This window comes from Nothobranchius furzeri, chromosome 12 (assembly GCF_043380555.1).
Source record: "Nothobranchius furzeri strain GRZ-AD chromosome 12, NfurGRZ-RIMD1, whole genome shotgun sequence".
Lineage (NCBI taxonomy): Eukaryota > Metazoa > Chordata > Actinopteri > Cyprinodontiformes > Nothobranchiidae > Nothobranchius > Nothobranchius furzeri.
Window position 1 is genome coordinate 21,757,442 of NC_091752.1, and position 16,442 is coordinate 21,773,883.

General features: G+C 44.7%; 1 protein-coding gene across 7 annotated transcripts in view; it reads right to left on the bottom strand.

Moving 5' to 3' along the window:
- Positions 1–4,516: 4,516 nt before the first annotated feature.
- LOC107375665 (A-type potassium channel modulatory protein KCNIP2) overlaps positions 4,517–16,442 on the bottom strand; it is a 155,964-nt gene continuing 144,038 nt past the window's right edge. For all 7 annotated transcript variants that reach the window (XM_054750095.2, XM_054750096.2, XM_054750094.2 and 4 more), the window contains 7 exons: positions 16,127–16,251; positions 15,982–16,051; positions 15,560–15,630; positions 15,269–15,376; positions 6,631–6,735; positions 6,446–6,508; positions 4,517–4,604 (listed from right to left, as the gene is read on the bottom strand). In XM_054750095.2, coding sequence (XP_054606070.2) covers positions 4,557–4,604; positions 6,446–6,508; positions 6,631–6,735; positions 15,269–15,376; positions 15,560–15,630; positions 15,982–16,051; positions 16,127–16,251 — 590 coding nt within the window. In that variant the 3' untranslated portion in view covers positions 4,517–4,556. The remainder of the gene's footprint in view (positions 4,605–6,445; positions 6,509–6,630; positions 6,736–15,268; positions 15,377–15,559; positions 15,631–15,981; positions 16,052–16,126; positions 16,252–16,442) is intronic.

Below are 16,442 nucleotides of genomic sequence, written 5' to 3' on the forward strand. Positions count from 1 at the left end.
TTAAATCTCTGAACATTTCTTGCCAAATCTCCCAAAACACAAATTCTCACCAAAATCTCAATTTCCTCACCAAAACAGAAACTTCAAAAATCTCCCAAAAGTCAACATTTCTTGTGAAAAGTTTCTACATTTCTCAGGACAGCTGAAAAAGTCTGATAATCATTTCAAGAACCCCGTCTCTAAACTTACATAAGCTCAAATTTCTTGCCAAAATCTCTTGAAAGTCTCCAAATTCGTCAGACTTTGGGTAAGAAATTTAAACTTTTGGCCAAAAGTCTTTAAATTTGTCACCGAAAGTTGCTCAATTTATCACAGAATCTCCCAAAATTCTCTACATATCTTGCAGAAATAAACTAAAATTCTGGCCTAAGTCTCCAAAAATTCTCTACATATCTTGCAGAAATAAACTAAAATTCTGTGGTTGCTGGGGAAACGGGGCTTGGCTGGAGCAGGGGCATGACAGAGAGCTCCCAAAAGTCTCCAAATTTCTCTAAGAAATGTCCCAAAAGTCTTTAAATTTCTCACAAAAAGTCGCTAAACTGGCGGTCTTTGGCTACAAAAGCTAGCTCTCTGGTGTGAAGTTGAGAGGTTAAGACTAGAAATAGTTGGACTCACCTCAATGCATGACTCTGGCTTCAGAACCAGTTTCCTCAAGAGGGGTTGGATCTTCTACCACTTTGGATTTGCTCCCACTGAGGTGCAGAGCAGGGGTGAGCATACTTCGGTCCCTCATGGGTCCTGGTACCCCATACTCCCAGAGTACCCCCCACAGAGCTCCCTGATGGACACAATTAAACACCTTCTCCAAATCCGCGAAACACATGTAGATTTGTTGGGCAAACTCCCACACGCCCTCCAGGACCCCCCAAGGGGATAGAGCTGGTCCAGCGTTCCACTGCAAGGAAAAACCACATCCTACTGAATCTGAGGTTCGACATTCCGACGGAACCTCATCTGCAGAGCCCCAGAATAGACCTTTTCTGGGAAGTGTGATGCCCCTGTAGTTGGACCTCACCCTGCAGTCCCCCTTTTTAAATAGGGGGACTACTACCCTGGTCTGCTAATCCAGTGGAACTGCCCCCGATGCCACGTCAACCAACCTTAAGGAAATCTGGGCGGATCTCATCCACCCCCAGAGCCTTGCCACCAAGGAGTTTTTTTGACCACCTCAGTAACCTCAGCTCAAGAGATTGGAGAGACCAACCCTAAGTCCCCAAACTCAGCTTCCTCACTGGAAGATGTGCCGGTGGGATTGAGGAGGTCTTTGAAGTACTCCAGCCACCGATCCACAACATTCTGAGTCGAGGTTGGCAGCACACAGTCCCCACTGTAAACAGTGTTTGTAGAACACTGCTTTCCCCTCCTGAGATGCTAGATGGTGGACCAGAGTCTTCTCAAAGCTGTACAAAGTCTTGTTCCATGGTCTCACCAAACTTCTCCCACGTCCGGGTTTTTGCCTCCGCGACCATCCGAGCTGCAATTTGCTAGGACTGCCGGTACTCATCAGCTGCCTTCAGAGTCCCACAGGCCAAAAGACCTAACAGGACAAGATTTATTAGCTTTTAAAAATTTGGATGTAAAACTACTACAAATCAGAAGTCACAATATGACACCGCAGAATCTCTTCTTTCCTAGTGTAACTGCTACGTTCCACATATTGGTTTTCTTCACATTTAATGCTCCTTTCATTCTGTGAGAGGGATTCGAAGCTTGCTAAACTCACAGCCATTTTTTCTTCACCTTTACGTGTCTAGTTTGATGATGTCTATTTGTTGAGATGTACAATTGTAGTTTGTTGTATGTTTTCACACAAAACCTAAAATAACTTTTGTCGCCTGTGGAAAATAAGCACTTTCTTGGCATCAAAATTTGTCTTCAAAATTCCTAGACATCACATGTTCAATCTATGGCACATATCAAAAGGGATCAGAAAAAATGTATCCGGTCATAGACTCCCATTCATTTTCTTGGCACTTGTGGACCCATAGTCCAAAAGTAGATGGGCCCCCTATAGCAGCTTTAACCCTTCTTTTGGTCAGACTTTTGTTTTCTATTTTTAGCTTCATCTGATAAAGTTTTTTTGATTCTTCGGAGGCTCCACCATGAAGAACATGATAATGCCAACCTTCTGTAGCTCATCCTTAGAGGTTTAAGCATGTATTGCCGTTACTGCTTCTCACGAGACTCGTGGCTTTGCAAGATTTCAGGTCATCAGTCTGGAGAAACTCAAGTTGCAAACATGTTATTCTGCCCAGAAGGTGCGAAGGGGACTGAGAGACTTCTCACTCACACTGTAAAAGGTCGTTTTAGCACCTGGTTCAAAAATGATTTAAAAATATGACAAAGTTTCTCAGTGTGCCTTCAAGAAAGTACTAGGAGCTTTTTGTCAATCTGCTATTCGCATCTTTAAGGTGGAGTTGGCAAAAACAAAAACCTTAACACTAAAATAAACATGTTCTCAAAAAACTAGGAGCTCCAGCTTAAATGAAGATCTTGATTTTTACATTAATAACTTAAAAACCAACATATGTGGTAATTCTAATTCAAGTTCCAGTCAATTTTTGCATAGTAGATGTGATTTTTATTGTTCTCTGTACAAAATATACACATTTTAAATATCTAATGCAACCAGAGGGCAGCTAACTAGACAGCCAGTACAACATGTTAGTAAGTTTCATTGATCCAGACACAGTACATGCGAGTTCAGACAGGTTTTAGTTGTGGTCAGAAATGGAACAAAAACAATAACAACAAAAAATAAGTAAATAAAAACATGTTAGCAGGAACGATAGCAGTCAAAACATTTATGTCCTAAAATAAACATAGAATTTTTTTTATTTTCTAAAGTAAAATCAGAAATTACAGGGTTGGAAAGGTATATTTTCACTCAAAAAAAGGGAAACATTTTTGTGCCCCCCCCACCCCACACCCACACCCCTTATGTGCTTTGAGGGGATTAAGGAATGACTGTGGTCATGTGGTTGGTGACATTATTGCTATTCCACGTTAGACTTTCTGCACAAAATGTAATTAGTCTTTATGTTCCTCTGGTCTGAGTTAGAAGATCTGGCATGAAAATAAATGAATTACATTGTTGTAGATCGGTTTTACAGGTATACAACCTCAAATAACCCTTCAGGTAAACAAATATCTTTAATTCCACGTTGTCCAGTGGATTTTCTCCTGTTTTAACCCGCACTCTGGAGACCTGGGTTTCTTAGCTTGAGTTTCACGTACCTCTGTTATGAATATCATCTCTTTGTTATCACACAGAGACGACTGATAGGTGGGAGGGGTGGATCATGTTGGGATGAAGTAAAAGTATCCATCCCACTCTATAAACAGAGACATTATAAGTCTTCCTGAACTTTAATTAGCCTAGTTTCATGAAAATTTTGTTTGGGGGGTATTTTAATTTAGGAGTGGCAGAACCTGCTATAACCACATAACATGTCAGATCACAAAGTTCACAAATACAGTCTGAAATCTAACACATTTCCATTGGATGTGTGTGTATTGACCAGTATGGCTGTGGTATTGGAGAGTTGAAATGCTTGAATGGTAAAGAGCTCATCAGCTATAGTGCAACTCCCACGCTGCACTGGCTATTATCACACCATGGGGAAGGCTATGAATATCACAACAGTCATCAGACAACTACTGCTGGGACTGTAATTGTTTTGAAGGCCAGGAAAGACTTTTCTACCAGAAGCCTAATGATGGAGGTGGGCGATGTATCTCTAGGGTTTTACCTGTAGGTCTTTCTGAAACACATGCACACGCACATACACAAAGGGTGAGGCACCTGTGAATGACTAGGAACGGCAGACAGACGAGCAGACTTTGGAGTATCTCTTTAAATAGGTAATTAGATATTAGTGACATCATCATGCGATACTGAAATCAGTTCATCGTGGAAATCAATAGCTTTAGACCACCACATGTGACGCTGGATCTTTAAATTTGTTTCTCACGCTCCTGAAGAAGTGTCTTTTTCTCTTTTGTTCACCAGATGGCCTCATTTTCAGCTTTAGAGGCAGCTCTGGGATTCCCACATGCACAGGAGGCAGGATAAGAATCACAAATCCAATTTTAAAGCATAATACTGGGGAGAAAAGTGAGTTTACACGAAGGCCAAGGGTAACTTCTCTCCCCTGGATTGGGCCTTTACAGGCGATGAAAGCTGCGCCACCAGAACCGATTATAAAAAAATTTTTTAATGCTTCAACAAATCTGGTGGGTTTGTTGAGTGCGTCGGCCACTGCAAGCCCATTTCAAGCCATCTCTGTCTGTGCTCAAGGATAAAAACTAAGTAAGGTTCAGTATGATGAGTACTGGAGCCAGGGAAACTCCGTTGTCACTTGAAAAAATGCCACCGGGGTCCAGGAGGAGGGAGAGGGCCTCGCTGCACCATCAAGATTCACAGCTCTCAACATAGACACACGTTTTTCAACCAAACACATTCACACATTCACAAGCTTTGTATTGTCTTTTCCATGTTCCTTCCACCATCACACACCTCTCCCTCAAGCCAGCGTCTTCACTGCTCCAGATCCTTAGATGACGTTGTCAAACAGCTGCATGGACTGCATGATGTTCTCATCCTGGACAGGGACACATTCGGATGAGCAGACAACACTTTTTCTGCTAACTCAGAAGGTTCAGTCGGAGGTTAAAAGCTGTGGTTTTATTATTTATAGTGTATTTTGTAAAATATCAATACCACTCAGAGTCAGTCTTCCATGCTTGGAAGCAGAGGTAACACTTTACAATAAGGGTCTCTTTATTAATGTTAATTAGGGCATTATTATGCATTAATAAACTATCAAACAAAGTATTAACTGCTTAATATTGATGTTAATTTTAAGTAATGCATTACGAAGAAAACACACATACACCCTCCTGGCCCTTTGTTCCAACCTTAAAGAGACAATGTGAAGTTTTTACCATTAATTTCTGGAAATATCCGTCAAAATTTTGTTGAAAATGAATTAAATGATGCCCGGTTGATGAAAAATATTGGCGGGTTCATAACATATAACCATAAAAATCGGGTCTAGAATACATGGGAGTGTGTCTGATGGTGTTTCTCAATGCCAAGCAACCTTGCCTTGATGTCTTGGCCCCGCCCCGGTTGCCTAGGAGATACGTCATGGGGAGCCAGCAAGATGTGTTCCAATGTTCATGTTCTACCGAGGCATCTGTTAGCTGTTTAGCTAGCTGAGCAAGGACACACGGGAGGTGTCTTGCCTTGGCCAAAAATTACCCAGAATACACCGTGGTATTTTCAAAAAGACGGAGGATCAGAAGACGGCAGCTACTTCGGGGACAAATTTCAAGTATAAAAGTAAGTCAATTAATTCAAAATGTTCTTTTTAGATCCAAAGAAGTTATTTATTGTTGGTTAGTTGCTTAGTAGTTGCAGCTTCGGTGGCTAGCGAGTAGTAACTTGCTTATATTTTTAATTTAATAAACATATACACAATTTAAAAGTAAAAGTCTTGTTATATATAATTGTTATATTGAAACTAATACATATAAAATATAACGTTATCTCCCGTGTCCCATGACGTTACGCAACCTCCGTGGAAGCAGCGGTCACGTGATGCAAGTCTGTTCCATTTAACTGTTTTCTTTGACCAAGGAAGGACAGTGTCCTTGCAAGCAAGGCGCCTGGCCTCGCAAGACATCGCCTCACAAGGCAGGCGCCTTGACATTGAGAAATATCCTAAGTCTCTGGGCAACGCCATATTAGGTGCCATGTTTACTTCTACGGGAGCCCACGAGGACAAAATGCATATACTGATTTGTAACAAATGGTTACAAAACTCTTGTCATTCTTTAATGTTGTTGTTTTACATGTTTACCTCATCACTTTTTGCCAGTAATGAAAGGGAGTCTGATGTGCTTGTTATATTTTGCTAAAGTTAGCACTCCCCAAGGCTTTTTGACCCCTAATGGGGATCCGTTGCTAAGTTCTTACTCCAAGACAAAAATACTGCTTGTTTGCAACGATTTAGCTATCTACTGCCCCCTATTTCCAGGAAAAATGAACACGGTCACTTTAAGAACACTTGATAGTTAACAATATTGGGAATGTTAATTAAAGGGATCCTTTGTTTATTAATGCTTAATAACGCACTAAGTAACGTTAATAAGGGCACCCTTTTTGTAAAGTGTTACCGAAACAGAAAGCATGGTTGTGTTCAGAGTTCAGAAATCCACTAAGCAACATTTGATAAAATCTTAAACTGGCAAAATTAGTTTGTTTATGGACCAGATGCAAATGTCACTCCTAGACGCAGTGATTTTATTTCCTGAGCTAAGTTCATTGTCTTCTGATTCTCACTGCATGCATGACGCGGCAAAATTGCAAACACGGATATCCCACACAAATGTTAAACTATTCCTTTGGGAGCTTCGTCTAAGCTATTTTCTGCCTTACCTTTTTACAAGAATCAATGAACTCGTCTATGGTGACCACCCCGTCTTTATTTTGGTCCATTTTCTGGAGGAAAAATAAACAGCAGCAAGAGTCATTTGCTAAGATAATTTAGTCGAACGACTTTGATTTTAAAAAGGCACTGAGACAAATGAAGAAGAAAGAAAGAAAATACTGGTGAGTTTGACCTGGAAGAAGTTCTCTACGTGCTCTATTGGAGCGTCGTCCTGCATGGTGGGGTACGTGTACTTTCCCATCATGTCATAGATGGATTTCATGATGTCAAGCATCTCCTGCAAATCATGCAGCAATAGAATTAAATATTATTGGAGATGTGGAACACGTTTAAAGCAGCAATCCAAATTACCTATGATGTTTTTAGAAAATGAGGGTCTTACCCTGTTGTGTGATATAATGTAGACAAAGCATCCATTTTTTTGCTAAGCCTGTCCCACCGTCCCATAGAGCTCCGTGCAATTTTACTTGACCACCGCTCAACATAAGCCAGTGTTCGACATCTACTTACATACTGAGGTCAATGACAGAGTGTACGCGAGTGTTTGCGAAAGTACTTAGACTGAGTGATGTTTTGGAGCTATTTACAAACCACCTTCACACTTACAAAAAATACTGATTCCACGACTGCCCACTTCTACTCAAAGACAGACCAAAGTAAAGACTACGGAGCAAACCTGCCGAAAAGCGTCTAAAAGTCAGACAAAGAATTTACCTAGGACCTGATTTTCAATGATGGAATGATGCCTGCAATCAATTCAGATGTCAAACATGGATATGGAAATCTTTATGTATACAGTAGTCCCTTGCTATAATGCGGTTAACCCTTTGCGGCTTCACTGGTTTTTTTTTTTCATTTCTTTCCATCTGTTGACAAAAGTCATCAACGATAAATTACATTGATGAAAATCCAACCAGAAAACAGGAAAGATAAATTAACAGAAAAAAGTACCAGTCAGCAGTTGGGAGAGGCAGGACTAGAAAAGAACCAATTGGAGTCCTTATCCAGCCGCTGTTTGAACAAGCTGCCGGTAGTAGTTGAACAATTTATGTCTAAAACAAGAATATGTCCACAGCTGGGAGGACAAGCATTAAATATGACCATCTGAAAAGTCTTGGCTTGGTGAGTACACATCCAGTGTCTCTCCTGCTTTTAAAAGTTTCAGTGGTTAATGATGAGCTACAATGTAGCCACAGCTGCCCTGGGGCGCACGGACAGAGGCGAGGCTGCTGTACACAGGCGCCACCGGTCCCTCCGACCACCACCAGCAGTCAGTCGGGGTTAAGTGTCTTGCCCAAGGACACAATGACAATGACAAACTGAGTGGGGCTCGAACCTGCAACCTTCTAATTGCAGGGCGAGCACTTAACTCCCGTGCCACCATCAACCCTAAGCAGTGGTAGCAGGGGCAGGAGAGCAGTGGAATGTTGCACCCAAACCGAAGGAGTGACGCATCTGGCAGTTTTATTGTTTTTGTGGTGCTGCTATGTTGGGTGTTCTAGTGGTGATTTTGTGAGGGAAAGCATTAAGGCGGCTCACTTTGGTTAATTAGTTCAGAAAAAACTAATAAATACACCTGAAAACAATTAAGGCCTTTAGCAGAATTTTGCATGCTTTTTATTTATTTTTTTAACAGCGGATTAAGAGTGTTTAAACAAGAGAGAAAAGTGTGAAAATGTGAATGTCTGTCTGAGAAAAGCGTATAAAGTGTGTACTGAGGGGTTTTACCTCCTCAAAACCTCTATAATAATTGCAAAAAAATGAAGCTGGCTACAGTACCTCGCGGATTTCACCTTTCGCTGTTTGTCTTTGGAACGTAACTCCCGTGATAAACGAGGGACCACCGTATGAATAAATGGTAAATGTCCTGTATTTGTATGACGCCTTTGTCACGGTCCGTGGTGAGCTCCCTGCACATAACCAGCTTTTCTGAATATTGTTTGCAGGTGGGCGTGTCTGAGAGTCTCCAGCTGCAGCTCATCCTGTCATCACGGTCCAGGGGATTTAAGGAGCAGTGTGACTCTTCACTTCGCCGGATGATTGCTCAATTTTGGGTTTCACTCCACACTCCACCATCTCAACACCAGCTCGGATCCCTGCACTTCATGTCACGCTGTCTCCTCCCCTGGCCGCCCGCTCTCAGCCGCTCACCTGCACCCACCAAGCCTCTACTCCTACCTCCTCTCCGATCCAACAGTTCCTCCTCCTTCTGGAGCCTTCCTGCTCACCCGGACCTGACCAATCCCTCCGGAAGTTCTCACCACTACTACAATCAAGTTCCATCCGGAAATCTTGCTGCCAGCCTGCCCGTCGTCTGTTCCCGTCCTTGCTCTGCAGTATATAATAAAGTCGTTTTACTTACTTACCAGTTCCTGTTTGGTGATTCTGCATGTCGTGGGTCAAAGGACTGCCGCCCGCCATGACGGAATCATCCGGCCAAGACATTGATCCCATTGCAGAATCCAACCCGTCCGCTAACGCTCCGCTCGCTGTTTCTGAGGTTCTCACACGTCATGAACACGCCATCCATGGTTTACTGGAGCAAGTCTCCGATTCCCGTCAACGTTTACTCCAGATAGACACAATGTTGCGTAATCTCACTACTCGCTTAACTCCCCCGGAACCTTCAGTTCAGCAGCCTCCAGTTTCTCTCCTGTCCGCACTTCCGGTTCCGCCTCCCACTGTAAACTTCCGGATACCAAACTCTCCTCCTTCAGAGACCTATTCCGGTGAGTTCGGCAAGTGCCGGAGTTTTCTATTTAGTTGTCAATTAGCTTTCGAAAGATCACCTGAAGCTTTCATGGTAGATTCGGTCAAGATTTCTTATATTATCGGGCTACTCCGTGGTAAAGCTTTAGATTGGGCTGAAGCCAGGAGCCATGACATCGGTTTTCTGCGCGGTCCGCTCTCATTATTTCTTGCTGAATTCAAGCAAACTTTTGATCACTCGGAGACCCCAGCTGAGGTAGCTAAAAGAGTGTGGAATCTCCGTCAGGGAAATCGATCTGTAGCTGATTTTGCCATAGAATTCCGCACGCTGGCAGCAACTTCATCCCTCGATCGTGGCTCATTACTGGGAGCTTTTACTCAGGGATTAAATGATCGCCTCCAGGATCAGTTGGTGTTGTGCCAAGAACCCCCCGACCTAGAAGCCCAGATCTCCTTGGCTATAAAGGTCGAAAAACGTCTCAAGGAGCGTTCTAAGGGTTCTAGATTGTTGTTTCCACCGCCAACTCAAAACAGAACACCTCTGTCACCAGTCGCATCTTCCTTGGGAGACGAGCCCATGCAGATTGGCAGAACCCAGCTGAGCCAGGAGGAGCGGCAACGTCGTTTCTCCGCTAACCTTTGCTTCTACTGTGGTCAATCCGGGCACAGAATCTCTAGTTGTGGCTTACGTTTAAAAGGTCAAGCCCACCAGTAGTTCCGGGATTACTGGTGGGTGGTGATGGTGGCCCAAACTCCCGATGTTTGCTTTCATGTACTGTGGTGTTTAATCAGAGAAGTCGTGTGTTGAAGGCATTACTGGACTCCGGATGTGAACGTAACATGCTGGACCTATCAGTCGTTCAAGATCTGGACATTCCCACTGTTCCCCTTCCGACTCCTCTACGAGCATCATCCCTGGATGGAAACACCCTCACTACCATAACCCACCAGACCGTGCCAGTCAGCTTATTTGTGTCAGGAAACCACCAGGAAAGTATATCTTTCTTTGTTTTTCCTTCTCCTCACTCCCCCGTAGTCCTTGGATATGATTGGCTTATGACTCATAACCCACAAATAAACTGGAAAACATCCCAAGTCACTGTTTGGAGCTCCCACTGCCTAACTAATTGCCTTTGTTCTGCTTCACCTGTCTGTTCAGCACCAACAGCCGATTCACCTGTTCCCCCCGACCTGTCAGGAGTGCCGGAGGAGTATCATGACCTCTCCCTTGTGTTCAGCAAAGACCGAGCCTCTTCCCTACCTCCTCACCGACCTTACGACTGTGCCATCGATCTCCTGCCAGGCGCCACACTTCCATCTAGCAGGTTGTTTAGCCTTTCCAAACCCGAACAGCTCAGCATGTCCACCTACATTAATGAATCACTTGCATCTGGTATCATCAGACCATCCACTTCACCACTGGGAGCAGGGTTCTTTTTTGTTACCAAGAAGGATGGTTCACTTAGGCCATGCATTGATTACAGAGGGCTAAACCAAATTACGGTCAAAAACAAATATCCTCTTCCGTCATTATCATCCACATTTGAACCTGTTCAAGACGCCACCATTTTCACTAAGCTCAACCTACGCAATGCTTATCATCTCGTCCGAATCAGGGAGGGCGATGAATGGAAGACTGCTTTCAAAACTCCCCTTGGTCATTTTGAATATTTAGTCATGCCTTTCGGTCTCACTAATGCCCCAGCAGTGTTCCGATCCCTGGTCAATTCTGTTCTTGGCGATTACCTGAACCACTTTGTCACCGTCTATCTGGATGACATTCTGATTTTTTCCAGATCCCCTGCTGAACACCGTCGACATGTCAGATGCGTACTCCAACGTCTACTGGAAAATAGGCTCTATGTAAAAGCAGAGAAGTGTGAGTTTCACGTACCCTCAGTTAAGTTCCTCGGCTTCATCCTCGAGAGCGGGCGGTTGAAGACCGATCCGGAAAAAATCAAGTCAGTTCTCTCCTGGCCTACTCCCACCACACGCAAGCAGCTTCAACGCTTCTTAGGTTTTGCAAACTTTTATCGTCATTTCATTAAAAACTACAGCCAAACTGCCACCCCTCTCACTCAGCTCACATCCATTAACAAACCCTTTATCTGGTCCCCCTCTGCTGAAGAAGCTTTCCAAGCCCTGAAGAACAAGTTCACCCAAGCACCCGTCCTGACTCGTCCTGACACTTCTGCCCAGTTCACCCTGGAAGTTGATGCCTCAGATTCTGGTGTTGGTGCAGTACTGTCACAGGTTTCCCCCTCAGATCACCGTCTCCACCCATGCGCCTTCTTCTCTCGCCGTCTCTCCCCAGCTGAGCGCAACTACGATGTCGGGGATCGGGAACTGTTGGCCATTAAACTGGCACTGGAGGAATGGCGACACTGGCTGGAGGGGGCTGAACACCCTGTCATCATATGGACTGACCACAAAAACCTGGCATACTTAAAGGAGGCTAAAAGATTGAATCCTCGACAGTCCCGCTGGTCCCTGTTTTTCTCCCGTTTCCACTTTCTCATCTCTTTCAGACCCGGTTCCAAAAACACGAAACCTGACGCTCTGTCCAGACTGTACTCATCCGACAAGGACCCCGAATCAGCTCCTATTCTGCCACCATCCTGCATCGTGGGCGCTGTGGACTGGGACATCACTAAAAAGGTTCAAGACGCCCAGCAGACTGAACCCGATCCAGGTACCAGTCCACCACAGAAGGTTTATGTCCCTACCCGTGTACGTGGTGACCTTATACACTGGGCCCACACAGCTAAGTTCTCAATCCATCCCGGGGTTGGCCGTACACTGGCTTTAATCCGTAGAACCTTCTGGTGGCCCTCCATGTATAAAGACGTCCGTGAATATATCAGTGCCTGTTCCATCTGTGCCAGAAACAAAAACAGTAATCAACCTCCAGCTGGTCTTCTCAACCCTCTTCCTATACCCACTCGCCCATGGTCCCACATAGCTTTGGATTTTGTTACCGGTTTGCCCTCTTCTAATGGTTTTTCTGTAATCCTCACCATCGTTGATCGTTTTTCTAAGTCCTGTCACCTGGTCCCTCTCAAGTCTCTCCCTACTTCTGCCGAAACAGCCAGTCTACTCATCAAACATGTCTTCCGTCTCCATGGTACTCCTGTTGAGATCTTGTCCGACCGTGGTCCCCAGTTCCTGTCCCGTGTTTGGAAGGACTTCGCCAACCACCTGGGGGCCCGTGTTGCCCTGAGCTCCGGATTCCATCCCCAGACGAACGGACAATGCGAGAGGATGAATCAGGAGCTCGAAGCCATGTTGAGATGTGTGTGTTCTTCCAACCCCTCTGGATGGAGTTCCCAGCTGCCCTGGGTGGAATAAGCTCACAACGCTCACACCTCTGCATCTACAGGTTTGTCCCCATTCGAAACCGTTCTGGGTTACCAGCCTCCTCTATTTCCATCCGTTCAGGACCCTCCTACCTCAGCCCCCCAGTTCATTCACCGTGCCAGGCGCACTTGGGCTCAGACCACGGCAGCTCTTCAAAGAACGGCTAAACGCAACCGCCGCCTGGCAGATCGCCACAGACGGCCCGCTCCTGTGTACGTCCCTGGGCAGAAGGTCTGGCTCTCAACCAGGGACATCCGGCTGAGGGACACCAGCAAGAAACTGGCTCCGCGGTTCATTGGCCCGTATCCTATCACTGACGTCATTAGTCCCTCCACTGTCCGCCTGGCCCTGCCTCCGTCCATGCGTGTCCACCCTGTGTTCCATGTATCCCTGCTGAAACCTGTTCTGTCCAGTCCCTTGTGTCCTGCCCCTGCTCCTCCTCCGCCTGCCCGGCTTGTCGGCGGTGGCCTGGTTTACCCAGTCCGCCGTCTCCTCGACGTCCATCCCCGAGGCAGGGGCCTCCAGTACCTGGTGGACTGGGAGGGGTATGGTCCGGAGGATCGTTCATGGGTGCCTCGCTCCTTCATCACTGATCCGGATCTCATCAGGGACTTCGAGGCCTCTCGGGCTTCCTCCTCCTCCGCCTCCTCCTCCTCTGCTCGGCCGCCAGGTGGCGCCCGTTGAGGGGGGGTACTGTCACGGTCCGTGGTGAGCTCCCTGCACATAACCAGCTTTTCTGAATATTGTTTGCAGGTGGGCGTGTCTGAGAGTCTCCAGCTGCAGCTCATCCTGTCATCACGGTCCAGGGGATTTAAGGAGCAGTGTGACTCTTCACTTCGCCGGATGATTGCTCAATTTTGGGTTTCACTCCACACTCCACCATCTCAACACCAGCTCGGATCCCTGCACTTCATGTCACGCTGTCTCCTCCCCTGGCCGCCCGCTCTCAGCCGCTCACCTGCACCCACCAAGCCTCTACTCCTACCTCCTCTCCGATCCAACAGTTCCTCCTCCTTCTGGAGCCTTCCTGCTCACCCGGACCTGACCAATCCCTCCGGAAGTTCTCACCACTACAACAATCAAGTTCCATCCGGAAATCTTGCTGCCAGCCTGCCCGTCGTCTGTTCCCGTCCTTGCTCTGCAGTATATAATAAAGTCGTTTTACTTACTTACCAGTTCCTGTTTGGTGATTCTGCATGTCGTGGGTCAAAGGACTGCCGCCCGCCATGACAGCCTTCTTATGTTCTACAGCCCCCAAGGAGCTTCACTACACAATCGGTCATCCACCCGTTCACAAGCTGGTGATGATGGGCTACATTGTAGTCACAGCTTTCCTGGGGGTCACTAATGAAATATTTGTCACTCTGAAGCATGCCTTTGTCTGGCGCCAGTGTTTTAAACTAAAATTATCTTGTGTTGTCAAAAAATTTTATTTTTAGGGCAAATCTTGAAAGCAGCATCCTAGTCTGAGCAGTGTCTACATGTAAAAGATGCCATCTATGTCAAACGTGAAAACCCCACTTTAAATGGGGGTGGGGGGGGGGTTAGATTTCACCTTTCACCTATGATGCAGCTTTTAATCACACTCCTTAGCAGTTTCAGTCTAGGTTACACTTGCCTGCATCTAATCAACACAACTCCCTCTCAATGGAGGCCCAACGACTCATCAGGGGATGGAGAGGAGGGGTACTCAGAGTAGTTTCGGCTCGTTAAATAACAGCAGACAGTTACAGTTTATAAGCTTGACTCTCCCATATTCCAGTTGACAAAGCTCCTCGGATGAGAAGCAAAATGTCTTCAAGAAACCAAAGAAGTCCAGTTGCCTTCATTTGAACCCTTTTGGGTTACCATACCCTGGATGACTGAGAACCTTCACCAGCATCGTCTCCACATGGCTGAGACTATCCGTGGGTTCAGGTGGCATTCCAATCTGAACAGTTTAGATTGAAAACAAAGTCATTTTAAATATTAAAAAATTTAGATCCAATAATACTCAAACTTTATTTTAGAAGAGCATCTGGCCCTCACAGCGTCTGCTGGAAAAAACTCTGTCTCTTGAACAAATTCATTTGCCTTAAATCAACCTTAAGCCGTTGCTTTCACTTCCGTATTCACGACCAAAAGCAACACCTCTCACTTGTGAATGTGCACCTCTAGCCAGCAAACAGAGCAAAACCACATTATTTTACAATTATTATTCCCATGTTATGTTGTTTATTCACATATGCATTTTAAAGACTTACTTGTTTATGAGAAAGGTCGCCAACTACGCATCTCGAATGCTCGTGCACCCTCTGTGATTGACAGCTGTTTGTAAGCAGAAAGCTATTGGTTGATGCTGAATGACCTTCAGTTCTAATTGTATGAGGCGGGTTGGCTTAGCAAATTAAATGAACGAGGTGTGGACTTCTATAAAATCTTATATAAATCCTGAAAGGGATGAAAACTCCTGATTGTAGCTTTAATATCTGTAAAATTCACAGAGTGTTTTCTTTTTTATGTTTGCTGAGGTTGAACACTTTCAGCAAACACATCAATTGGCTCCCAAAGCTAATCAGTGGTAAATGTGCATCCAATAATTACTTTCTGAAAGTGTCATTAAAATCCATCCAGTAATATAAGAGTAACTTTGCTACCAACCAGACAAACAGTCACACAGACATATTGCATAACAATAACACCACTAACCACCTTAAAAAGTGCATAAAGATATAAAATAGTGGCAATGTAAGGCAGGCTTTTACCTCTTTGGTTATGCAGCCATCTTTGTTTAGGTCATAGAGGTTAAACGCCCAGTTTAGCCGGTCATTAATCGTCCCTCTCAGGATGATGGACAAACCAAAAACAAAATCCTGATAATAATAATAATAAAAAAAAGAGGCTTAATTTAGGTATGAACAGAAGAAGTCAAATGCTTATCACAGCCTTGGATGTGCTGGCAGGTACATGTGTTTGTGTGGATGCAGCTGCAGATTTCAGAGATATGGGGATTTGCTTTCATCCTTTCATAAAGGAGCCAGTGTATTAGAGCTCACCTCGAAACTAACCGAGCCGTTCTTGTTCGTGTCGAAGGCTTCAAACAGGAAATGTGCATACATACTTGAATCTGTAAAAGTAGAAACTTAGTTACCCGCGAGCCCTGGAAACATGAAACCTTTGAACAGCTAGGATTAGCAGCCATCTAAATATAGACTAGCTATAACAATCATTTCAAATCCAACTGGAGGCAAGTGGTTAAGATTTTATCAACCCAAATATCCAAAAATGAAAAATCGCTTTGCTTCTCTGCAGCGCACGCGCCGTGATTCATCATAGCAGATTAGAATGAGTTAATTAAAGCACATTGTATTATGATAAGGACATGGTAGTATTAACACTTTAGTGCACCTTTTTTCATTAAATAAAGACAAAGAATGGTACAGATTTAAGTATACACCCTCCGGTAGAATGAACTCACCTCCCTGAGGGAAGAACTGGGAGTAAATAGTCTTAAAGTTCTCCTCATTCACGACTCCACTCGGACACTCCTGGGACAGAAATAGTGAAATGAGAAGACTAAATGACTCTCATCCAGCAGAAAAAAAAAGATAGTTCACACCTACATTTTTGAAGCCCCTGTAGAGCACTTGCAACTCCTTCTTGGTAAATTTTGTCTGCTCCTGCAGCTTGTCCATGCTTTCAGGGCGATGGCACACGGTGGATAACTCAAAGTCATCTTCCACGCTGTCTGTGAGCGAGGGACAGGAAAGGATCAGTTAACCGTTACATCCTAGGCTTAACATGACCAAGCTATTTTATTATAGTTATTAAACTAATTATCATAAAGAATTTGTAAAATGACTTGTGGTCATTGATCTGAAAAAGGCTGCAAACCATCCTTAAAGAGTATGGACTTTTCAGTCAAACCAGTTATGTTCA